At 51.7% G+C, this 24,245-nt stretch overlaps 3 protein-coding genes and 1 long non-coding RNA gene across 4 annotated transcripts; 3 read left to right on the forward strand and 1 right to left on the reverse strand.

The window, feature by feature from the left end:
* The first annotated feature begins 1,658 nt into the window (after nt 1-1,658).
* hsd11b2 (hydroxysteroid (11-beta) dehydrogenase 2) lies at nt 1,659-9,268 on the forward strand. The gene is made up of 5 exons (XM_076017487.1): nt 1,659-2,123; nt 5,614-5,826; nt 6,304-6,489; nt 6,590-6,727; nt 7,378-9,268. The coding sequence occupies exons 1-5, from the start codon at nt 1,850-1,852 to the stop codon at nt 7,815-7,817; spliced, it is 1,251 nt and encodes a 416-aa protein (XP_075873602.1). The 5' UTR covers nt 1,659-1,849; the 3' UTR covers nt 7,818-9,268.
* A 4,592-nt stretch (nt 9,269-13,860) lies between these two features.
* Nucleotides 13,861-17,715, forward strand: LOC142883016 (isocitrate dehydrogenase [NAD] subunit alpha, mitochondrial-like). The gene is made up of 11 exons (XM_076017596.1): nt 13,861-14,009; nt 14,580-14,645; nt 14,943-15,026; nt 15,536-15,650; nt 15,732-15,919; nt 16,084-16,217; nt 16,297-16,399; nt 16,515-16,579; nt 16,794-16,878; nt 16,971-17,123; nt 17,258-17,715. Exons 1-11 carry the CDS (start codon nt 13,983-13,985, stop codon nt 17,339-17,341), a joined length of 1,104 nt encoding a protein of 367 aa, XP_075873711.1. The 5' UTR covers nt 13,861-13,982; the 3' UTR covers nt 17,342-17,715.
* A 519-nt stretch (nt 17,716-18,234) lies between these two features.
* On the forward strand, nt 18,235-22,524 carry rab8b (RAB8B, member RAS oncogene family). The gene is made up of 8 exons (XM_076017625.1): nt 18,235-18,431; nt 19,553-19,613; nt 19,702-19,762; nt 19,884-19,961; nt 20,070-20,159; nt 20,239-20,304; nt 21,374-21,424; nt 21,536-22,524. The coding sequence occupies exons 1-8, from the start codon at nt 18,308-18,310 to the stop codon at nt 21,623-21,625; spliced, it is 621 nt and encodes a 206-aa protein (XP_075873740.1). The 5' UTR covers nt 18,235-18,307; the 3' UTR covers nt 21,626-22,524.
* Nucleotides 22,525-23,661: 1,137 nt separating this feature from the next.
* Nucleotides 23,662-24,239, reverse strand: LOC142883057 (uncharacterized). The gene is made up of 2 exons (XR_012925987.1): nt 24,110-24,239; nt 23,662-24,028 (listed from the first exon to the last, which is right to left on the reverse strand). It is a non-coding gene; the product is annotated as an uncharacterized LOC142883057 (long non-coding RNA).
* Nucleotides 24,240-24,245: the final 6 nt, after the last annotated feature.

Consider the following 24,245-nt stretch of genomic DNA (forward strand, 5'->3'; position numbering starts at 1 on the left):
ATTGGCTGCCGTCTCTTTGGCGAGCTTGGAAGCCCGTTTTGGCAGCAGGGGCCACTCTCGGAGCCAGCTCCGTTAACGAGAGAGCTCCGCTGGGGCAGGGTCACCCTGAGCGAACCTTACGTAACAACACCCAATCGCCCGCATCGGGATACACAGAGACCCCGCAAAATTGTGGGCGACCATGGGACGGGTTCTGGTGGTAATCTGAGACCCTCTGGGAGAACCCCAGCAGCAGCAGCCACAGCCGCCAGTCCCAGAGATGCTCTGTCCCGATCTGATTCGGTCTGCGTCCCCGCTCCACGTCATTCTTCCAACATCCATCAGCAAAAAGAGGCAAGGATCCAAAGGTGGAGGCCGAGAGGAGGGACGGGACAGAGTGTCTGCAGAACACTGCAAGGCTGATCTGATGGAGGTTAAAGAACGGGTCGTTCCAGCAGCGCTTCGCTCAAGACTCATGAGATATTTGAGTTTCTGGGTTCAGGTTCACTCAAGTTGCGTGTGTTTGTTTGTGTGTGCGTGTTGGCTGGCTGATTCATTAGCTTTCACTGGATGTCCTTCTTCCTGACAGTCAGGCAGGTGGCGCTCTGTAATCTCCCGACAGTTAAAGCGGATCTGGAACACGTGAGGAAGGTGTGTGCAGCAGCGGCGGCGGCGGCGGCGGCGGCAATGCATGTCAGTGGTTCAGATTAGAGGAAAGGGGTTAGTGCGGCTCAGCAGGTGTGCTCGCAGCAGCAGGTAATTGTGTCAGACAGGTGAGCACGCTCGCTGCGTGGCGCTAAGTGGCGGCGGACCGGATCACAGAATCAAGAGAGTTCACCTGGTGGCTGGTTGCGGTACGACAAATAAGCTCCTCGTCATATGAAAAAAGATGGTTGGTGTTCGTGTGTGTGTTTGTGTTTGTGTGTGTGTGTGTGTGTGTGTGTGTGTGTGTGTGTGTGTGTGTGTGTGCAGCAGCAGCTGCCAGTCTGACATCCTTCAGAAGGTGGAGGCCGAGCGGAGGGATGGGACAGAGTGCCGGTGGAACACAGCGAGGCCGACAGAGGTGAAAGAACGGGTAATTCCAGCTGTGCTGAGTGCAAAACTGCTGAGATATTTAATCAGATGGTCTGCAGTTTCTGGGTTCAGGTTCAGGTCTGGTTGTGTTAGTTTGTCTCAACAACAGCCCCTTAAACTGAAGAGAGTTCACCTGGTGGCCGGTTGCGGTACAACAAATGAACTCCTCCCCCTGCTGTGTCGCATTGATGGGGCATCACACGGAAATAGATGGCTGGTCAGTCTGTGTGTGTGTTTGTGTATGTGAGCTACGTGTCGTAGGCCAACAGGGTGTTGTGTGTTTGCTTCACAACTTTGTGTTGTGGTGCCAACAGGTTCTCGACACTCTCTGGGATTTGGCTCTTGTTTGTTGTGATTCTCACTGAAGTTCAATTTCTCTCCTTTGTCCTTTGTCTTTAATTGATTGTTAACCCAGAGAGCAGCACTGTGTGTGTGTGTGTGTGTGTGTGTGTGTGTGTGTGTACGCGTGTGTGAGATTAGATGCAGGGCAGCTCTCCTCCGCCTCCTCCTCCTCCTCCCCCCCCTCCTCCTCCTCCTCCTCCTCCTCCTTCTCCTCCCTCTCTCCCTCCCCCCCTTCTCCCCTATATATACACACGGAGCAGCCAGGAGAGAGAGAGGGGACGAGCTGTGAGCAGTGTGTGCAGCAGAGAGGGAGAGCGGTCGAGAGACGTGCGCCGACTGACACATTCTGAACACACACACAACCACATACACACACACACACACACACACACACACACACACACACAAGCACACACACCGTTCTTCAGTCAGGTTTACCCGGACTCCTCCTGTGATGGACCTCTACGCTTTTCCTGTCTGGATCTACCTGGCGGTTCTGACCGTGTTTGTGGGTGGAGCCATGAAGAAGATCCTGGCGTCCCACCTGGGCGCCAGCCCACCGCTAGTGGCCTGGCTGGGCGCTGCTGTGCTGGCGGAGCGGCTCTTTGCTCTGTGCCCGCCCGCCCTGATGCTCCTGCTTCCGGTGCTGCTCGGCCTCTGCATCTTCGTCAGGAGCGCCGCGCCATCCGCCGCCTTGCCCGCCGCCGGGAAGGCCGTCCTGGTCACAGGTAAGACGCGGCCTGAGGCGCCTCGAACTTCCAGAAACAAGCCTCCAATCTTGAAAAAGTCGTTTCCATTCTGTTGAGCGTCGGGGTCACAAGACGCAAAACATTCTCTCGACCGGTTAGCGATCAGAGAGGAGTGTGCGCGTGCGCGTGCACGTGCGCGTGTCAGTGTGTGTACTTGTGAGCGGCCAAGTAGTAACAAGATCATCTCTGTTTAACTCGACTGTTTGATAACAACACTCGCTAATCCATGGCGGAACCTCCTCCAGCGTGTGGAGCTGATTTTTGGCGGTGCCACAGCGCCCTCGGCATTGAGCAAGCCAGCTTGAGCAGAGCGCTGTCACGGTTCCCATTTGAACGGAATCGCACAGGTCACCTGAGCGAGGTCACCGGGTCGCCGTGTGTCTGCTGGCTCTGCCCCCTAGTGGCCCCGAGAGGCACGACAACGCGCGTTTTGTCTGATTCCTGCGGCGGTAGCGGAGCTGTCTCGAGTCCGCCGGGTCTGTCTCTTTGTCTCGCGCACACATGGGATCGTGGGCGGAGCCTGTGGACGGACACGTGCGGCTGCCAGTGGTGGGACAGAATCTGCCCGAATGGAACAGCAAACATCATGTGTTCGTGTCGCTAATGAGAAAACAAGTCAGCACATGTTTTCTGTCAGAACAGACGCCGGCTCCGAGTGTGTGTGTGTGTGTGTGTGTGTGTGTGTGTGTGTGTGTGTGTGTGTGTGTGTGTGTGTGTGTTTGTGTGGACTTCAAACACACACCCACCACACACACACAATTGCACCAGAGTGATCTCGTCTCCACTTTGTCCTGTTAGTTTTGCAAACTGCGTCTCCACCTGCAGGAGGACGGCAGGTGTTGCCCACCAGGGCCAGTGGGACCTGCGAGGACACGTCGGGGACTTCCTGCAATGCCTGGCGGTCGTCATGGCGACGCCGACTGTTGTCTCAACATGCACAACAACATGCACAACAGTCGGACCGTGGAACAAAAGTTCCCGGTTCCCACCCGCTCCGGGCTCCCACGCAGGAAGGAGCGCTTGTTTGATCAGGGATGAAAGGAAAGTAGGTCGCACAACAGCCGGACGTCACAGGATCCCAAAGAGGCGGGGCTTGCACCAGGTGGCCTCGGCCATGCAAAGGTGAAGCCGCGGTGCAGGCGTGGCTTCGAGGCCGTGGCTGGCCCCGCCCCAGCTCCCCGCCGAAGGGAGAGATCTGACCCCCTGACCACGCCACCTAGTGTTCCTTGAAGGAGAGACAAGCTGCTGCTTCCGGCAGCATCAGAGCAGTATTGCGATTGGCCGATCAGCTTGAAACTCGGCCGAGGAATCGCAGACGCGTCGCAGACACATCGCAGACTCTTGTCCGCACACAAAAGCTCTCTTTCTGTCGTCCCGGGTCCCGCGTCGTGTCCTTTGCCCTGACTCACCACCTGCTCAGCTCGGTGGCGGGAGGAATCACACTTGTTTTGTCGCAGAGAAAGACGCGAACGCTCCAAACCAGCTGCCTTTTTGTTCCAGAGCGTCGAGAGAGTAATCTGATTATCTGATCCGCTAATTCTAAATAAAGTTCCCCCAGTAATCTGTCTGTGGGTCATGTGACAGCATCGCTGTTATGTAAAAGAACTGTACAGGATGTTTACGAGGCCACTTCCTCCTCCGGTCAGTCACATGACATGATGGGGGTTCTTCTGCAGGCTGTTGATGGATGTGGTAACAATTCGAGGGGTTTTTAAGACTTTCAAACGTCTCCGATCGTGATGGACCTGAACGTTGACTCTGAACTCAAAGAACTTCAAAAATCACAGCGGTTCAACAAGTGACGATGCTCAGTCCAGTTGAGGTGCCTCATTCAGTGCTTCAGAACTTTACTGGTGCAGTGAACACCACTGAGGGTCCCTGAGGGCCCTTTTCTGGAGGTGGTTTGTCCCCCCCGGAACCGTGTGAAACACAACATAGGAACATCTGCTGCTGATTCTTCAGCCTCAGCACAGCTTCAGGCCTCGGCTCTTCACCAGGAGGCTGTTAGCGTAGCTTAGCATGAGGTATCAGAGCAGGAGGGGGTTAAGGCCTTGGGCTGACGGCCTCTGATTGGCGCGTCCTCGCCTGTGCTTTTGCTGGTGGTGTTTCATTGGCCCCTTCGGCTCTGGCGTTGGGTTCTGGTCTCCGCTCGGCCGCTGTCGAGGCTGCGCAGTGCAGATGTTGAGGCCTCCGCCGTCCGACAGATGTGTGTGTTGACCCTCTGTCAGCTCCGTTCCCGCCTGTTTGCACACACCGCCGTTTGTTTCTTCTTCCGAGGGGCCGTCCGGGGCTGCGGCCTCATTATGTAACGCCGCTCCCCCCCTCCCCCCCGGGTATTCCCCCCCCACCTCACTGCCCGCCCAGCCAGCCGGAGAGTCAGTTCGTTCCTGCGAGCGTCCATGTCGGCCGGCGGGCCTCCGAGGGCCAGTGAGGGGCGGACAGCCATGGACAAGGAAGAAGAAATGTGGGCCAATATGTGTGGCTCCTGCATGTGTCAGTCTGCACACACACACACACACACACAGCATCAGAGCTAAGAAAAATAAGCCACGAAGGCTCGTTCTTCAGGTGTGTGTGTGTGTGTGTGTGTGTGTGTGTGCGCGCACGCGCACGCAGCAGAGTGGTGGTATTTGTTTCTGGAGCCAGAGTTCCCTCTGTTTGTCTTCACGGGACGTGGCTCTGGCCAACCTCCAAGGACAGTGAAGCGACATGCCAACGCCTCGAAGGGCTCGCCAGCAGAGCACTCCCAGACCCCACCACCCCACCACCGCATGCGCGTGCACGTGCGCACACACATGCCACACAGAGGAAGAACAGAACAGTGAGTTCTGCTGCAGCTCAGGTTGTGTGGGAGCCAGATCTTCTAGGAAGGACCCTGGCTGAGTGCAGGTCAGGACTCCACAAGTCTCTGCTGTCTTCTGGGAAATCATATGAGAAGTCGTGTGTGTGTGTGTGTGTGTGTGTGTGTGTGTGTGTGTGTGTGTTCACTTGTATCACATGAGTCCCTCAAGCGACCCGGACCAGAACTGGGAAGGCACCAGAAGAAGAACCACACACTTTCAGCTCCGCTGACTGACATGAATAAACTATGCTGGGTCCAAAGTGTCAACTGACGTTACACTGACTGCACAATCTGATGATCTGACATATTGATTTCATCCAGAGCATCTCGTTTGCCTCTGATCTCAACGTGCCGCTCGTCAGCTCACTGTTTAGCCAGCATGGCTCCTCAGCCGTTAGCTCCGTTAGCTCTGTAGTCGTTAGCGATTGTTGCGGTAGGCGGCTACACACAAAGCTGGTGGCCGTGTCTGGTATTTTATTCATTTGTACAATAGACTTGGCACTGTTCTTGGGTGGGTGTGTGTGTGTGTGTGTGTGTGCGTGTGTGTGTGTGGGCTGTACGGGACTCGTGGGGACCAGTGACGGAGCTGTGTGTGAGTGATGATGATGTGTGTGTGTCTCCCTGTAGGCTGTGACTCCGGCTTTGGGAAGGTGACGGCCCAACATCTGGATGCGCTGGGCTTCGAGGTGTTTGCCACAGTGCTGGACCTGTCTGGAGAGGGCGCCAGAGAGCTGCGGAGGACCTGCTCCTCTCGTCTCACCCTCCTCCAGGTGGACATCACCCAGACCCAGCAGGTCCACCAGGCGCTGCTGGACACGCAGGCCAAGCTCGGCCTTAGAGGTATGGAGCTTCCAAGTAGTCACATGACCACAGGTGTGTGCGTATGTTATGCCTCTGAAATGTCGGTCAGTGTGTTTGAGCTGCTGTGATTTTAATATGAGACAAGCGGCTAAACGCTGAGTCAACCAAGGACACGCTGTGTCTGTGAGTGTGTGTGTGTGTGTGTTTGCGCAAGCTGACACTGGCTGTTCGTATGACTCACATGACATAATAACACGAGTGTAATAGTAGACAGGAAGTTACCTGGGCTGCCAGTACAGGTTGTTTGGCGCCGCGCCCGCATGGATGTTCTACTTCTCCGATCTGTCATCGGCAGAAGTTCACGTTGAGACAAACTCCTCTGGATTCCTGGCAAACCACCGCAGATGTGGGCGAGGGAGGCTTGTTTACACTTGCAGAACATGAAAGAAAGAGAGGCTGACCTTTGTGTGTGCGCGTGTGTGTGTGTGTGTGTGTGTGCGTGGGTGCATGTGGCAGGTCTGTGGGGTCTGGTGAACAATGCCGGAGTGTGTGTGAACTTTGGAGACGCGGAGCTATCGCTGATGTCAAACTACCGCGGCTGCATGGAGGTCAACTTCTTCGGCACGCTGAGCGTCACCAAGAGCTTCCTGCCTCTGCTGCGACAGGCCAAAGGTCGCCTGGTGAACGTCTCCAGCCCCGCAGGTACCCCACCAACACACACGGACACGCATGACAGATGGATGCTGGGAGAGCTGCACATGCATCGTGTAACATGACTTCCTCCACGTACCTGTGTGTTCAGGTGACCAGCCCTTCCCCTGCCTGGCAGCGTACGGGGCTTCTAAAGCTGCTCTCAACCTTCTGACTGACACCTTGAGACACGAGCTGGAACCCTGGGGTGTCCGAGTGTCCACCATACTGCCGTCCTCCTACAAGACAGGTAACATGGTCAACACAGGCGTACGTTCATGGAAGCGAGACCAGGGGTCAAGAGGAAAGGCTAAGGGAGATCAGGGATGACAAGGAAAGACCAATATCAGACTAGGGAGGACCAGGGAAGACCAGGGGCCATCAGGGAAGACAAGAGAAGACCAAGGAAGACCAGGGGAGATCAGGGAAGACAAGGGAAGACCAGGGAAGACCGGGGGAGATCAGGGAAGACAAGGGAAGACCAGGGAAGACCGGGGGAGATCAGGGAAGACAAGGGAAGACCAGGGAAGACCAGGGGAGATCAGGGAAGACAAGGGAAGACCAGGGAAGACCAGGGGAGATCAGGGAAGACAAGGGAAGACCAGGGAAGACCAGGGGAGATCAGGGAAGACAAGGGAAGACCAGGGAAGACCAGGGGAGATCAGGGAAGACAAGGGAAGACAAGGGAAGACCAGGATGAGACAAGGAAAGACCCTGGAAGACCAGGGAAGAACAGGGAAGAGCGGGAAAGACCAAGATGAGGCGACAGAATAACAGGGAAGACCAGGAGTAAATCAGGGGAGACCAGGAAAACCAGGAGGAGAACCGAGCTTAAGTCAGGATCTCTACTTTCCCTAGAAGCACTCTGAGTGGTTAACTGAGGTGTGTTGGTTATTTCAGCCCGGTCCAGTAACCTGGAGTACTGGGAGCAGCAACACAAGCAGCTGCTTCAGAGTCTTCCTGCAGCACTGCTGGAGGACTACGGCGAGGACTACATGACTGAGAGCATGGAGCTGTTCCAGAACTTTGCTCGGCAGGCCAACACTGACCTCAGCCCCGTCGTCGATGCCATCGTCCAGGCGCTGCTGTCACCACAGCCGCAGCCACGCTACTTTGCTGGGCCCGGCATCGGCCTAATGTACTTCATCAACAGCTACTTCCCCTTCAGCCTCAGCAACCGTTTCCTCCAAAAACTGTTTGTGAAGAAGAAGCTGATGCCGCGCGCCTTGAGGAGCGGATCGCATTTTGACTTGAAGCTCCACCTCCAAAACAACAACAACAACAACAACAACAACAACAACAACAACAACAACAACAACAACGAGGAGAAGCTCATGTAGCGGCGAGGCGAACACTCTCAGCTATTTTTCTGGACTGTTGGAAGAATCACAGGGTTGTGCCAAATTACTTCCTGTTTGTTTGTGTCTGTGCTGTCGAACCTGGCCATGCCCCTGTTGGTTGATGAGTGTCAGTATGTGATGTCATGACACTCAGTGGCAAGTTGGCCACCTTACCTTTGGCTGCGAGCTACTGCTACACCAGCCAATCATGTCCATAACTGTCCATCGACCACGGAAACCGCAACACTCTGTATTTTAGAATTATCCTGCAAATCAATATACACTTCTCTCCGGGTTCTCCGGCTTCCTCCGGCAATCCAAAAACATGCATGTGAGGTGAATTGGAACTCTGAATTGCCCATAGGTGCATGCGTGAGTGTGAATGGTTGTCTGTCTTGGTCTTTCTACGTGGCCCTGTGATGAACTGATGTAACGTGTGTTACCTTGGCTTTGCCCCATGACAGCTGGGATAGGCTCCAGCAGACCCCCGTAACCCTGAGTGCAGGAGGAAGTTGGTATAGAAGATGGATGGATGGATTAATATGCAATAAAAAGACAAAACATAGTGAGTTCACAACCAAACTGAGTGAACTGTGGACATAGAAAGTAGGACGTGACGCTGATCTCTTTTTGGAGTCCCAGTGGTGTCGCTATAGCTCACTGGCAATGGTGGCCTCACACAAGCATGGGTCGGAAGGGGGCGGAGTCTGAGAGGGAGTCACATGTGCCTTCATCATACACCAACTGACCAAGATTAAAGTCTGGTCTGGACTGGAGACGTCATGTCATGTCCCACCACTCAGAGCCGCCTCTCATTTGCCTCACCCTTCATATATTAGGCTGGCCATTAAATAAACTTTGCAACTAATACCAGCGTGTCCGGGAATACCTGAAAAGACAGAGACATTTTCAGAAAGATGTCAGGGAATGGGAGTGGCGAAGTAGCTGTTTTGCAGTCGACCCCCAGGGGGCTGTCCAGGCGTCCCATCCCTCCATTCATCCATCTATCCATCAGTCCGTCTGCTCATCCGTCCGTTCGTCTCCGCACCATTTGTGAACTTGTCACTGAGCTGCAGACTCTGATACCTACATCCACGGCAGCGAGGCACTTCCTCTTCTTCTCTCTCAGCAGGGAAGCACTTCCCTTTCTTCACTTTGTCTTTTGTTTTTTTTTTTATGATGATTCACTGTTTTGTTATTAGTAAAGCAAACAGCATGTATTTTTCCTAGTTCATGAGATGAATCCTGACCAATCAAGATCAGCTGAGAGCGGGCGCGTCTCAGCAGCATCACTGCCATTATTATTATTATTGCTGCTTTTGTACCTTTGTGTCCAACTATTTATGGCATATTTACTATATCGTCCCAAGAACTGTGAATTTTGTATGTACGTGAAAAAGAGAAAAGTTTTCTTTGTTCCTACTTTGACAGAAATGAAGTAGATTTTTTTTTTACAGCCTTTGTGTGTCTGTCAGCTTTTTGTTGCGCACGTGCGATTCAAGTTATTGTTCTGCAGGGAAAACCAGTCTTGCTCCATACCAAGTTAGCATTTCTATGGAAATTAGACAGGATGTGACATCATAGCACCCTCTGCGCATGGTTGTCCTGCTTCCCATCCACTGGCTGTCTGCTGGACAGTGCCCTATCAGTGGTGCAGCAGGGCCAGTAAAACAGCCTGGCCCTGCCAAACTGTGATTCACTGCAAAAATAAAACAAATGTTGTGCGATATTCTGTCAAATTGTGGGTGTTACAACCTCACACAATATTGTTGGCAAAAGGCTGACAGCTGTGGCAGATTTGCAGAGTGAAAACTATAATATCTTGAGGCGAAACGTGGCAGGGAAAGAAAGAAAGAGAGAAAAAGAAAGATTCCCCTCCTGCGATAGCGTTCCAGTGATCACAGTCCATAAAAAACTCAGTTTGTGAAAACAGCCCAATGACATCACAAAGTTCAAAGTGTGACGCTGCTCCACTGGAGTCTAAGCCAGAATATGTGGATAATCCGGAACCCTCTGAGGGGGAGCGCGGCATCTTTTTGGAGTGCCCTCTCCGCCCCACAGGTGGCGCTCTAGCTAAAACTGTCACTGGGTGCAACGTGTGTGCGTTGAGATACATTTTGATGGATTGTATAGCAGCAGGAAGGGGGAGGAGCCACGTTGACGGCAACCATGCGCCGGTGGGTGAAAAAGAGTGCAGCGCGGAGTCAAACGACCTTTGTGTGCAGATCTGATGAGTTGCGTTGTGTTGATAATCACCTCAGCTGGTTGTGACGTAACTCTTACATAAGTGCATATTTCCATAACAGTTTATGTAAACTGACCTACACAGGTTTTTCACATGAAAACAAACCGTTTCACAATTTTCCCCACACCTGAATGTGAGTGTGCGTACGTGTGCGTACGTGTTCATGTCCAAGCCAAAAGATGCTGCAGCATTTTTTTTTTTGCACCAACCATGTCTTTGGAGAATCAAAGCTCAAGAAGTGAGTCCTAGTTTCCATTCGATGAAAAACACTTCTGGACCTTCGCCACTTGAGTGGCTGGCCTCTCCAGAAACTGAGCCCGTTGAGCAGCGCCACCTGCAGGAGAGCCCAGTGCTGCAGCTGGACTGTTTGACTGACGTGTTGTCACCTCTGGACACATAGCCAGGCAACGACCTGGTTGTGTGTGTGTGTGTGTGTGTGTGTGTGTGTGTGTGTGTGTGTGTTTGTGCGTGTGTGGTTGTGTGTGTGTGTGTGTGTTTGTGTGTTTGTGTGGTTGTGTGGTTGTGACTGTCGGTCCAAGGATGCAAAAGGATTTTTTTTCCCGCAGTCTTGATCTCCGAGGGGAACCGCGAGAATGTTGACACGGTCTGTGGTGGTCCGGCTCCTGGAGGCCTGTGAGCCACATCAGCGAGGCAACCACTTAACCTGGCAACATTGTGTGTGTGTGTGTGTGTGTGTGTGTGTGTGTGCGTGTGTGTGTGTGTGTGTGTGAGCCAAGTGAAGGAAAAGGTTGCATTGCTTAAACCACGGTGGGACTCACGGCAGCTGGCTGCTCAGCGCCACACGCCAAATCCCGCCCTCTCGTTGTCCTCGTTTGGCCTCGGAGTGTTTGTGCTTGTGTGTGTGTGTGTGTGTGTGTGTGTGTGTGTGTGTGTGTGTGTGTGCGTTTGTGTGAATGTGAGAGAGTACTGACGGCTTGCGACATCACATGACAACATCAGTGTTTCAGGAGCAAAGACCAAAAGGCATTAGACACTGCAGGCTCCGGGGTCAGAGGTCAGTCACATGACATGACACGCACAAACCATGGCAAGCTCGTCAGCTACAGACCTCCCGCCCGGCGGTGATGTCATCGTGTGTGGGCTATTCAGATATTCAGAGGCACCCAGGTGTGCCGTGAAGGTCTGTTGGTGATTCCAGGTAGGGGGAAGTTTCCCAGAAGGTTTCCCAGGAAGAGGATGTTCTGGGTGGGACTGAAGAGGACGAGTCAGGTCAGAAGTCCTGAACAATGGAACCTGTGGTTCATGAGTTGCCTCGGGAACTGAAGCATCAGAGAGGCAGGCAGGAGGTGGAGGACCGATTGATGACTGGGTCCAGGTAGAGGAGCTGCCTCCTAGATCATCCTCTCAGATGGTCAGTGTGCCTGAGAGGAATCACCACCCAGTGGGTCCAGTGAGAGGCCAAGAGGCCAGAACTTCTTGGCCTCTCACTGGTTTATAAATAAAAAGTGGTTTCAGGATGGTCAATCAGCAGCTACTGGACGGCGCTTCTCCTCCTTCCTGTAACTCAACAGTCAAACACAACCCACTTCTAGCTGAAATTATCTTTTCAGGGGACAAGACCTTCTTTAAATTATTAAAAGGCTTGTTTAGTGTTTCATGTCCTTACATTTCTCATTCTATTTCTAAAACGTCAACTGGAAAAAAGAGAGGATTTGAGTTCAGCCCACATCATGTTTGAGCAAGAATTTCTGACATAACAGCAGATGTGGGGACTTTTTTTTTTAACACAACACTTTGCTTATTTAGTACATTTACAGGTCGGGGCTAGTTCAAAGTCAATCTCCATTAAACCAACAGGAAGAAAAAAAAAATCTGCCCACATGCATTCACCCAGCACCTGTCACATGCTCCAATGCAGACTATGCCTGTTTGCTAAAACAGTCACGCCCATGTAAGGTCATGCCATTATTTGAAAAAAAATAAAAAATATATATATATATATTTTGTGTTTTGTTATTGTGACTATGGACTGACTCAAATTTATTGACTCAGTTTATTGTACATGTTGTGTTCTGTAAATGTAATGCAAGTGCACCATGCCATGAGGTAGAAACCACAATAATAACCCCCTGAACTTTAGGGATGGTGATGATGATGATGATGATTATTAATATTATTATAATTATTATTATTATCATAATGATCATTACTATGATTATTATTATTATTATTATTATTATTAGTAGTAGTAGTAGTAGTAGTAGTGGTAGTAGTAGTAAGTAATTAGATGCAGATTCAGATTCAGAAAGCTTTATTCGTCCCAGAGAGCAATAAACTTTACAGTCAGTCCTGTCCATAGCAACACATAAAATAATAGAAGAACAACGAAAAAACATTTGACATCGCTACATAGCTACTGTGCATTGAACAGCCTCATTGCAGACAAGACAAAGGAGTTTGTGTAGCTGTTTGTAGCTGCACCGGCACATACTGTACCTCTGCCGACCTGAGGGCAAAGCTGCAAACTCATCACCAAGCACATGATCAGGGTGGGACAATATCGTATCTGCTTTCTGGCCCACCCGTTCATTCCAGAGAGAGCTCAGGTTCCTTAGCTGGACACCAGTGATTTTAGAGCACACTCTGGTGATGTCATTCAGACACTTCTTGTCCTTCACAGACAGATGACCAAAGCAGCAAATAAAAGATAAGGTTAAAAGACTCTGCACAACAGTCTGATTCAAGGCGCATTAACAGTTTCAGCTGATACTAAAGGAGTTGAGTTTCCTCAACAGATGCATTCTTTGGTTTGCTCGCTTTTACTATGCTGTCAGTGTTTTCACTGAATTTCAGTTGGCAGGCTAATGGCCTGAACAAAGCCGCCATCTGCTGCAATACAAGGGAAGTGCAAGTTCTCACCTGCGGTTGTCACGTTCAAGACAAAGCAGGCTATTCAGAAACAAGATGGTTTCTGAATAGCCTGGCTAAAGACTAAATTAATCTTAATTCCTGACCATAAAAACTGAGACTACTTTAAAAATATTTTCATTGTCGGGTTTTAACTCCTAAATAAATAAATAAAACAGAACAGAGAAAATAAGTACACCTAAAAAAAAAAATAAAAAAAAATAGGATGACTTCAAGCGGGTCAGGGATACTTTTTGGGCAGCTGTAGAAGATAAACGGTATAAGTATAATTGTTTTGTACGTTGTTCAATAAAGTTTAAAAACAACTAGGCTTGTCTTGTATGTATAATATTGAATTACATTATGTATTTTCCATCTTAGATGGCTGGCACAAGGCTCCAGCTGTTGATTGAGGAAGAACAACCACACACACACACAAAAAAAAAAAAATAATAATAACAATAATCAAATTTCCATTAAAGTTGCGTAGAGTGTGGTGCAATACTATCCGTTCAGCAAATTATTGTACGAAAAGAATTCCTGAATAAACTGAATTTAAGAGGAGCACATACGGCGCGGCTGTCCATGTCAGCGAACTCGGGCGATGTGAGGATTCTCCAACTTCCCAAGTCGGAATTCCAACTTCAGGGGGCTGTCAGTAACATGAGTAACATCCACGAGTGTGGTCAGTAAGTACTTTGAGGTTTAATGCTAACTCCGCCTACTTCCCGGTTACGTCATATCTACGTTCTACGGGGTCGAAGTTAGGACAAATGTCAGTACGGCTAAAGATTAACGACGTTTATTCCTCTTGCGAGAGATCGCATACTTTTCAAACTTTGCTGAAAATATCTGCGTGTGTGTGTGTGTGTGTGTGTGTGTGTGTGTGTGTGTGTGTGTGTGTGTGTGTGTGTGTGTGTGCGCGCGCGCGCGCGCGATTCTGCGGCATCTCGGAGTGGAACGTCGTCGCCCGTCCGAGGATCTGTGTAGTTGTCGGAGTGAAGCGTCCTGTCAGCTCCACACCATCTCTGTCACTCTTCTACCTCGGCAGGATGGCGGGAGGCGCGTGGAGGTCACTGGTAAGCAAAGCCACTGTTCGTAGCGGGCGGAGCCGGTTCGGACGGGCCGACCAGGCTGGATCAGGGTGTACCGAGCCGGGGGGTGTTTGTGTCTCTGTCGTTACGCTGGTCTCTGGTTTCCGCTTTTGCGATAAATCCGCTGAACGCAGGCTAGCATGTTAGCTCAGTGTAGCGAGTGTCCTTCACATGACGCCGACGCTGTTCGCCAAGGTAGTTGAGCCGAGCCGAGCCGAGCCGTCCAGCAGCGCCGTCATACTGGCTCAGCAGCCGCCTGGACGTGGCTACGGTGGAAGCCGTTACTGTCACTTCCGGTCCCCAGTTGGAAAACATTTGCATCCTCTTCAGCAGTCCGCCGCTGCGTGTTCAGTGTTCATGAAGCACACGTGTTAAGAGGTAGTGACAATCTATATAGTTCTAACGCCAACTTAACACGTGAAGGGGGAGGGGAGCTTCAGGTGGATGAGTGATGGAGACTGAAGGGGGCTGAAGCAGAAATCCAACATTCTGTCTTGTGTGTGTCCGAAACATCAGCGTTGTTGTGTCTCTCTGACCTTCATCTGTCTCCTACAGTTGTCCCAAGTGGTGTTGTCTGCGGCCAGGAGGCCCCAGCTTCACTCAGCGTCCTTCTCCAGAGGGGTGAGAGCTCATGACACACACACACACACACACACACACACACACACACACACACACACACACACACAGTGCCAGCATTGTTAGCATGTCTTCTGTTAACCTGTCAGAAGATGCTTTGCTCCGTCTTTAAATTTAGCCTCAGTCTGAAGTCCCTCTCACAGCAGCACCAGATGGGTTCAGGGGTCACGGCTCGCTAACCGTACCAGGCGCCTGGAGGCCTGCTTGAGTGACAGTGTGTCCAGCAACGTGATGATGTCACCTGGATTTACCCGGCTAACCGTTGGCGTCTTTGTCCAGATGCAGACTGTGACTCTGATTCCTGGGGACGGGATTGGTCCAGAGATCTCCTCTGCTGTGGTGAAGATTTTTGAGGCAGCAAAGGTGTGTGTGTGTGTGTGTGTGTGTGTGTGTGTGTGTGTGTGTGTGTGTGTGTGTGTGTGTGTGTGTGTGTGTGTGTGTGTGTGTGCTGACAGCCCTAGTGATAATGTCTTGACTCGCCTGTAAGTGGGTTAAAATTGGTTTACTTTTATTGGATTGTTGTAAATATTTTATGTTTGTTTAATTTTATCTGATAGTGCAAAGTTGTTTTTTTTTTTTTTTTTTTTAAATGAAGTTTGTGTTTTGGTGACATCTGTGCTTTTAATTATTTTTTACAATACAATATTGCCTTTGCTAGACAGAACAGTTTTATATTAAGATACTGGAACCGTACCGTTAGCCTGGCCCAAAAAACCATGATGCATATCGAACCCTTGCATCCCTAGTGTGTGTGTGTGTGTGTGTGTGTGTGTGTGTGTGTGTGTGTGTGTGTGTGTGTGTGTGTGTGTGTGTGTGTGTGCGCGTGTGTGTGCGCGTCGATGGCGTGACATTCTGTGAACGTTGACTTGCAGGTCCCAGTGAGGTGGGAGGAGAGGAACGTGACGGCGATCAAAGGGCCGGGGGGCCGCTGGATGATCCCACCTGATGCCAAAGAGTCGATGGACCGCAGCAAGATCGGGCTGAAAGGTCGTTGCTGGGCGGGGCCTCGGAGGCGACGTCCCACAGTGGCGTCCGGGCGGCTGACGGCTCGCTCTCTCTGTCCCGCAGGCCCTCTGAAGACGCCCATCGCGGCGGGACACCCCTCCATGAACCTGCTGCTCAGGAAGACCTTTGACCTGTACGCCAACGTGCGGCCCTGCATCTCCATCGAGGGCTACAAGACGCCGTACACCGACGTCAACCTGGTCACCATCCGGGAGAACACCGAGGGCGAGTACAGCGGCATCGAGCACGTGGTGAGTGGCGCCCGGCCAAATTGTTTTGCTATAACTGAGTTTAAAACCAACTTCCTGGTGCACAGTTGAGCCTCACCCCGAATCTCTGTGGCTAGTTTGGACGCTGAGCATGCGTTTCTCCCCCCCCCCCCCCCCCCCCCGCCTCCCTTCCCATGCGGTGGCAGATTGTGGACGGCGTCGTCCAGAGCATCAAACTCATCACGGAGGATGCCAGCAGACGCATCGCCGAGTACGCCTTCGAGTACGCCAGGAACAACCAGCGCAGCAGCGTGACCGCCGTGCACAAGGCCAACATCATGTGAGTCACCGCTGAACCCTCGTCGGCCTCGGCGCGTGTGTGCGTTTTCATCTCATCTCATCTCATGTCGCTCCCCCAGGAGGATGTCCGACGGCCTGTTCCTCAGGAAGTGTCGTGAGGTGGCAGAAAACTACCGGGACATCAAGTTCACGGAGATGTACCTGGACACGGTCTGCCTCAACGTGAGTCCAGTGGCCACTCGGGGTGAACCGGGCCCCGACCTCGGTCCAGAGCACTTCAGTCCACTCAGATTGGCCCGAGACTGGGCTCTGATGTGTCCTGGTTCTGGTTTTTCAGATGGTTCAAGACCCAACCCAGTTTGACGTCCTGGTCATGCCCAACCTGTACGGCGACATTCTCAGGTTAGAGTCTGTCTGTCTGTCTGTCTGTCTGGTGTAGATATGGAAGGGTCTGTCTGTCTGGTCTAGATATGGAAGGGTCTGTCTGTCTGTCTGGTCTAGATATGGATGGGTCTGTCTGGTTTGTGTGTCTGTTTTTGTCTTGTCTATCTATCTGTGTGTGTGTACGTGTCTGTGTGTGTCAGTCACTCACGCCCTGTCGTGCCTGTCGCCTCAGCGACCTGTGTGCTGGACTGATCGGCGGACTCGGCGTCACCCCCAGCGGCAACATCGGAGCAAACGGAGTGGCGATATTCGAGTCGGTGAGTCTTGGCTGCAGCCGCCGCCGGCCGCCGTCGGTCCGCCGTCCTGAGCTCACCAGGTGTGTTTGGTTTGTCGCGTGGCCACCCACCAGGTTCACGGCACCGCCCCCGACATCGCCGGCTTGGACATGGCGAACCCCACCGCGCTGCTGCTCAGCGGCGTGATGATGCTGCGTCACATGGGTCTCCACGAGCAGGCCAGCAAGATTCAGGTGGCCTGTTTCGACACAATCAGGGACCGCAAGGTGAGACGGCGGCGGTGGTCCTCTCGAAGGGTTGAGAGCGGGCGGGGGTGGGGCGGGGGGCGGCTAACTGTTCCGTTAAGCCGCGGAGCCGCAATGCTAACGGGTTTAAACCTGTGTGTGTGCGTGTTTGTCAGGTGCTGACGAAAGACCTGGGGGGAAACTCCAAGTGCTCGGAGTTTACAGACGACATCTGCCGCCGCATCCAAGACCTGGACTGACGCCGCTGACCCGGCCGTTGGCCACCTGATTGGGGCGGAGCCTCACCTCCACCGCATGCCTGACCTCCTGTGGACAGGTGTGATCTGCGCAGCGCGTCTTCTGCTCGCGGTTACCGTCTCTGTGTTAAGAAAAAGCCCAGCTTGAACGAGATGATGTGTGTGGAAGCGACTCCCGTCACTCCAAACATACGCACAATAATCACATGACCAAGACGGAACGAATCTCGTCCGAAAGGTTTTGTACTCTTATCATCATGCTATTTTTGTAAGAGCTGTGCAGTGAAAACTGGCGCTTGTCTTATTTATTATTTTCTGTTTCCTGTCGCTGACATTAAAAAAATGTGGGGGCACCATGGCTGCCGCCTCCTGAAGCATCCTGTCTCATTTCCTGCGTCATTCTGTCACATTGGCTCGTCAGAGGTGAAGAGTTTGAACCGAGAGGCAGAGGGTTCGACCCTGACACACGGTCGAATTGTTCAGTTGTGAAACTTGAAAACTCGACGTGCAGAAGAAGAAGAGAAGAAACTGCCGACTCGCCCGGGACTCGCCCATTGCCCTGCGCTCTGGAGAGGCGCCCCCTGCTTCCTGTATGTGACAAGTTATTAAAGGCAGACCGGAAGTTGTAGCGGCGTGGCTTCACAATAAGAGCCAGCGCCATGATTACGTTTAAAGAGCACATAAATTACCTGTTGCACTGAGACCCAGATCAAACAAATGACTTAATGACATTGACCAATAATAGTAATCTCCAAAACGTATAATCTGTAAAACTTGTTGTCGACAGACGGGGGTGGGAGAGAGACTCAATTATTAAAGGCCCAGTGTATCATTTATTGCGAAAAGGTGAAACCGGATGTCACGGGTGTTGGCTGAGGGAACTTGCCATCCCGGCGCTTCCTGCTGCCGCTATTCGCCTCGGTGTGACGGGCAGCGCAGGCAGCGGAGCTCCGGCGGGCGGGAAGGAAGATGGCCAAGACCTACGACTACCTGTTCAAGCTGCTGCTGATCGGCGACAGTGGCGTCGGGAAGACCTGCCTGCTGTTCCGCTTCAGTGAAGACGCCTTCAACACCACCTTCATCTCCACCATTGGTGAGTGAACGGGTCCACCCCGCCCTCTCAGCTCCGGGTCCCGGTCTCAGTCCCGGTCCCAGTGTGGGTCGGGGTCCAACCCGGGTCCTTCCGGCCCGGAGTCGTTGTCCGTGACGGCGGCCGGGCAGGATGCTCGCAGCGCAGCTGACGGGCCAGATGTTTGCGCCTGGTGACCTCCGACCCCCCCTTGACGTCACCATCCCTCGTCGTTGAGGCGAGATTTAGCCAAATGTCAGTTGAAACGGCGCGACGTCATAATTCGGCTGATTATTGATCAGTGATCAGACATGAACAACCCGATGTGTCATCACTTCCACATGTGGTCTCCTGCGTGTGTGTGTGTGTGTGTGTTTGATGGAAAGTCCTACAGAGATGTGTCACGTGACTCCAGACCATGTGACCATGTGGGCCAAAGAATGTGGTTCCTGTTCTTTACGTCAAACGTAATGTAATGTATTCTGGTTTTGGTTTTGGCTGTTCCTGCGGACCAGAGGTTTCTTCCACCTCCTCCAGTGTGTGTGTGTGTGTGTGTGTGTGTGTGTGTGTGTGTGTGTGTGTGTGTGTTTGAGAAAGTGAAAGAGAGGGAGAAAGCATCTGTGCCATGAAACCATGTCACATTGTATTTCCTGTGTGTGTGTGTCAGAGTGAGTTGAGGGTGTCGCTTCGTCTTCCTGGTGCAAACAGGAAGTGGAAGCTGGTCAGGTCCGCCTCTGTGGTGTTGGTCACTGGTCGACGGGACGCTGCTGATTCAGTTCAGCGACAGAAATGGCATGAATGTTTCATAAGTTCCCACAATGCTTTGCTCTGACAGACAGAGGCTGCACTGTCACCACAGAGGAAAGAGTCGCAGAGGGTCAGCTGACTCCAGATATGTGTGTGTGTGTGTGTGTGCACGACACACACACACACTAATGGACCCTAATTTGGTGTCTCTGATCTGATCTTACCCGCAGTAGTGATGTTCTCTACAGACCACCAGGGGGCGTCCGACTACAGCATCAATTACACTCTGACTATTGGTGTAACACAGCGGGCACTTTTATAAGAGTCCACCCCTGGCCTCCTGTGGCCTGATGGAGGCGCTGCAGGCTGCTGTGTCACACACTGACTTTGTGTTCCAGGGATCGACTTCAAGATCCGGACAGTGGAGCTGGACGGGAAGAGAATCAAACTTCAGATCTGGTGAGTGACGGCCAATCCCATCGCCGCTGGACCACTGGCACGTTGACAATTTCTTCTTCTCCTCCTCCTCCTCCTCCTCCTCCTGCAGGGACACGGCAGGACAGGAGCGCTTCAGGACCATCACTACCGCCTACTACAGGGGAGCCATGGTAAGGCAACAACGCGGCTGCTGTTGAGTCACGTCGTTGAGTGACGGGCCGGAAGCCTTCGTTTATCCAACACCTGCGTCACTTCCTGTGCCGATGATGTCACTTCCTGTCTACATCGCAGGGCATCATGCTGGTATACGACATCACCAATGAGAAGTCCTTTGACAACATCAGGAACTGGATACGCAACATCGAGGAGGTACACGTCTTCCCCCTCTCTCCCCCCCCCACCCCCCCCCCCCCCACCCCCACTGCCCCCCCCAACTGATGATGTGACCTGGATGACGGCGGTTGTGTGTTTTCGCAGCACGCGTCGTCCGACGTGGAGCGGATGGTTCTTGGAAACAAGTGCGACATGAACGACAAGCGGCAGGTGTCCAGGGAGAGAGGAGAGAAGGTGGGTTTCCAGATTATTTTCTGACCTTCCGTCCGGTCCTGTCTACTGTTTATTGACTCTTTGTCATGTGGCCGCGCAGCTCGCCATCGACTACGGGATCAAGTTCCTGGAGACCAGCGCCAAGTCCAGCATCAACGTGGAGGAGGTGAGCCACGGCCGCTGACCTCGAGTCCGCCACAGCCGTGAGAGCATTGATGAGTTGAGTTGAGATGAGTGCTGTGAGTTGAGACGAGAGCCCCAGAGCTTAGAGATGAGATGAGATTAGATGAGCCACGAGTTGAGATGAGATGAGAGCTGAAAGTTGAGATGAGATGAGAGCCGAGAGTTGAGATGAGATGAGATGAGAAACAACAGTTGAGATAAGATAACAGCCGAGAGTTGAGATGAGAGCCACGAGATGAGATGAGATGACAGTAAAGAGTTGAGATGAGATGAGAGCCACGAGATGAGATGACAGCCGAGAGTTCAGATGAGATGAGATGAGAAACAACAGTTGAGATAAGATAACAGCCAAGAGTTGAGATGAGATGAGAGCCACGAGATGAGATGACAGCCGAGAGTTGAGATGAGATGAGATGAGATGAGAAACAACAGTTGAGATAAGATAACAGCCGAGAGTTGAGATGAGAGCCACGAGATGAGATGACAGCCGAGAGTTGAGATGAGATGAGAGCCACGAGATGAGATGAGATGAGATGAGATGAGAAACAACAGTTGAGATAACAGCCGAGAGTTGAGATGAGATGAGAGCCACGAGATGAGATGAGATGAGATGAGAGCCACGAGATGAGATGAGATGACAGCCGAGAGTTGAGATGAGAAGATGTGATGGCCCACACACACATTCATACAATTCCCATCAAGACACATTGACATTATGTTGCTGCTGGCAGCTGGTAAGAGTACTAGTAGTAGCAGTAGCGTTTATTTCAGAGTGTTCAGGATGGTTATGGCAGATGGAATGACAGTGGGCCAGTGGGACGTTGTACCTTCTGTCTGACGGTAGTAACTGGAAAGAGTGGTGGAGGGGAGGCGAGGGGTCGTCTGTGGTCAGAGTGGCCTTCCTGATCACAGAGCCGCTGTATAGTTCACACAGGGGAGCGTGTGATGAATATTTTACTGGGTTGGTTTGTTGTACGGGAGAGTTTGGTGTTGTGTTTGGTTGTGGCAAAGTTATACCAGGAGGAAATGTTGCGTGTTGTCGCCCCCTGCAGGCTTTCCTCATGCTGGCCAGAGACATCATGAGCCGACTCAACAGGAAGATGGTAGGTTGACGCCTTCGGGGGTCACATCTGGGCGTGTGCCCGGCGGCACTTCCTGTCTCGAACCTGCCTGAAGCTGACTGGGTCTCGTCTTTGCCCTTTGCTTCCCGGCAGAACGACAGCAGCCCACCTGGAGGAGGCGGAGCTGTGAAGATCACGGAGTCACGGTCCAAAAAGAGCTTCTTCAAGTGTTTGCTGCTGTAGGGCGGAGCATCCACCCTCACCTGGTCCTTCGGGCCTGCAGGAGGCTGGCTAGCTGACTGGCGCCCACCTGTGGACACGCGAGGAAAAGCAGCGCTCCCGAAAAGTTCCTCATCTTCCTGCTCCTCTTTGAGCCCCTCCCCCTCCCCCTCCCCCCCACCTCACCTCCTGTCTGAAGTCAGCAGGAAACATTGGGGCGCCGCAAAAAGTGGAGGAGGCGACACCGAGGACACTTCCCGCTGCGTCGTCGCAGTTCCAACATTGACGCTTTTCAGGGACCAGTTTCAAACGATTTCAATCGTGGATCGTTGACTCTTCTTCGTCTTCATCTCTAACAGCAGTTCTTCTCTATCTTCGGGTGGGACCGCTTCCCGTCGGTCGTCCAGCACTCAGTTCAGTAACCCCTGCGACCGTGACTCTTAATCAAAAGCACCAATATCACAGAAGCTGCGGTAAACATGTCATTGATCTGCTGCTTTGCCTCCGTTTGATGACGTCATCATCAATTACGTTAGCCGACTCGTGGAGGGAGGCAGCAGTGAGGCGTTCGCAGTCATCCGATGTCATATTTTTGTATCCTTAGTCAAACGGCGCCGCAACGTTTTATTGTAACGCATGTCAGAGGCTTTTTTTTTTTTTTGTATCAAACTTATTTTTTTATAAACTTGCCGTTTTTAGGCCGTGTTGTGTTCGAGTGTGCAGTCTGCCGTCGGTCACCTCAGCGTTGTGTCGCATCACTCCCGTCGCGTTCAGGCGAACTGATGAGTTGCAGAGCTTCAACCATAATCAGCAACGAGCATCAGCGGGGCGAACGCGTCGGACTGCGCTGTGCTCTGAAGAGCCCGACCTTTAAGGGGCAATACGCTGTCACATTAAAGGCAAATAAAGACTTTCTATGTGAAGCTCTCGTGGTGTTACTTTCATCTCGGTCAGAGTCGAATGACACTGGATGTGAGCCCTGCCCACTTCATAGCGAGAGGCAATCGCCTCGACAAAGGGGGAGAGAGACTCGCCTTTCCAGGGGGACCGCCTTCAGTGACGGACGGACCTGCTGCTGACACAGAACCATGGGTGTGGAAGAAGACCTGGGCTGTGTCCGAATCAAGCCACTCATTCCCTCCTCACTGCTTAGGCCCGGCACGGGCAAACTACAAAACCACAAAAATTAAAAAAAAAAAACAACAAACAACAAAATGTCCCATCAACAGGTGGTAATAAATTAATTGATAATGAATACACACATTTTTTTTTGTGACAAATACACACTTTACTAAGCGTCTCCCCAAATTTAAAAAAATAAAGTTCCATGTTCCACGTACGTGGGGAGCCGCGTGACGCACAATGCATGATGGGATATATTGGTGGGTTGGCGATGGTTTGTTGTACACTACTTTTAGCAATGGATTGTGGGATACACTCTATAGTGAATATCATGGATGTATTATAACAACTGGAACCCAGGCTGACAATATTGAGGCGCAGAAATGGTTTTCCCAGTGGCCAATCAAGGTACTGCAGCCAAAAATGGCCCCATGTGGCTCATTATTCTTTCCATAGGCCACAAAACAAAAATCCACATGTGTAATACAGCTGACAGGACGACTCAGACCTGAAGCACAGTTCATAAATCTTTCTATAATATATTTTCAAGTCATGGACTTACTCACCCTCATAGCATCGACTCCGACTGATATCATCCACTCAGAAAACTTCAAGCGGGCGGAGACTTAACACAACCCGAGTCCTCGCTAACCTGACAACTTACCTGCAGGTAAAATCAACTAGAAGATTTATATTGTCACAGAACTGCAGCAGTTGTTTCAAATGTTTTTGCAACCAAGACACTACTTAAGTTCTCTGGTTTTCAAAGTGGGCGCTGCAGCCCCCCTGGGGGCCACCAGGGGGCACTAGGGAGCCACAGAAAATTGGAAAAGTTTAGGAACCCCTGCACTGGTTCACTGAGAGAAACCTAAATCCTCATGCACGTCTCCCACTGAGCGCATGCAGGGCACTACCAGTAAGCATGAAGCAGAGGCATGTCCGAACAAACTCATGTTTAATAAAGGTGTAAGAAACAAAAGAAAACAAACAAAAAGAAAAAAGAAAGAAAAAACAGTCATGACTTTATTTACACTAATGTACAGTCGGACCTTTAATCGACAACCAATCAGCTGATACCACCACAGAGAGGGTGGGGGAGGCAAGGGAGAGAGAGTCCTGTTTAGTCCCAGTGTAACTATCAGAGTCACAGGCTGAAGAACCTGAGGACTGATTCGAATCATCTAAAGGTGAAGACCGATTCGGATCCTCTGAACCCCCCCAAAAAAAAAAATTCATTCGGATCTTCTTAACCAAAACATGGAATTGGATCTTCTGAACCTAAACAAAGATTCGGATTGTTTGAACCTAAACAAAGATTCGGATCGTCTGAACCTAAGCACGAACTCGGATCTTCTGAAGCAAAGCATAGATTCGGATCTTCTGAACCTAAACATGGATTCGGATCTTCTGGATCTAAACACTGACTCTGACCTTCTGAACTTGAGGACTGAACATCTTGTCAGCCCAGTGCCGAAGCAGCTGATCACTTCAGCGGATCCCGTCGCGCCCCCTGGTGGCGGCG

This window comes from Nelusetta ayraudi, unplaced genomic scaffold (assembly GCF_046127955.1).
Source record: "Nelusetta ayraudi isolate G7.1 ecotype Tasmania unplaced genomic scaffold, CSIRO-AGI_Nayr_v1 ptg000002l, whole genome shotgun sequence".
NCBI lineage: Eukaryota > Metazoa > Chordata > Actinopteri > Tetraodontiformes > Monacanthidae > Nelusetta > Nelusetta ayraudi.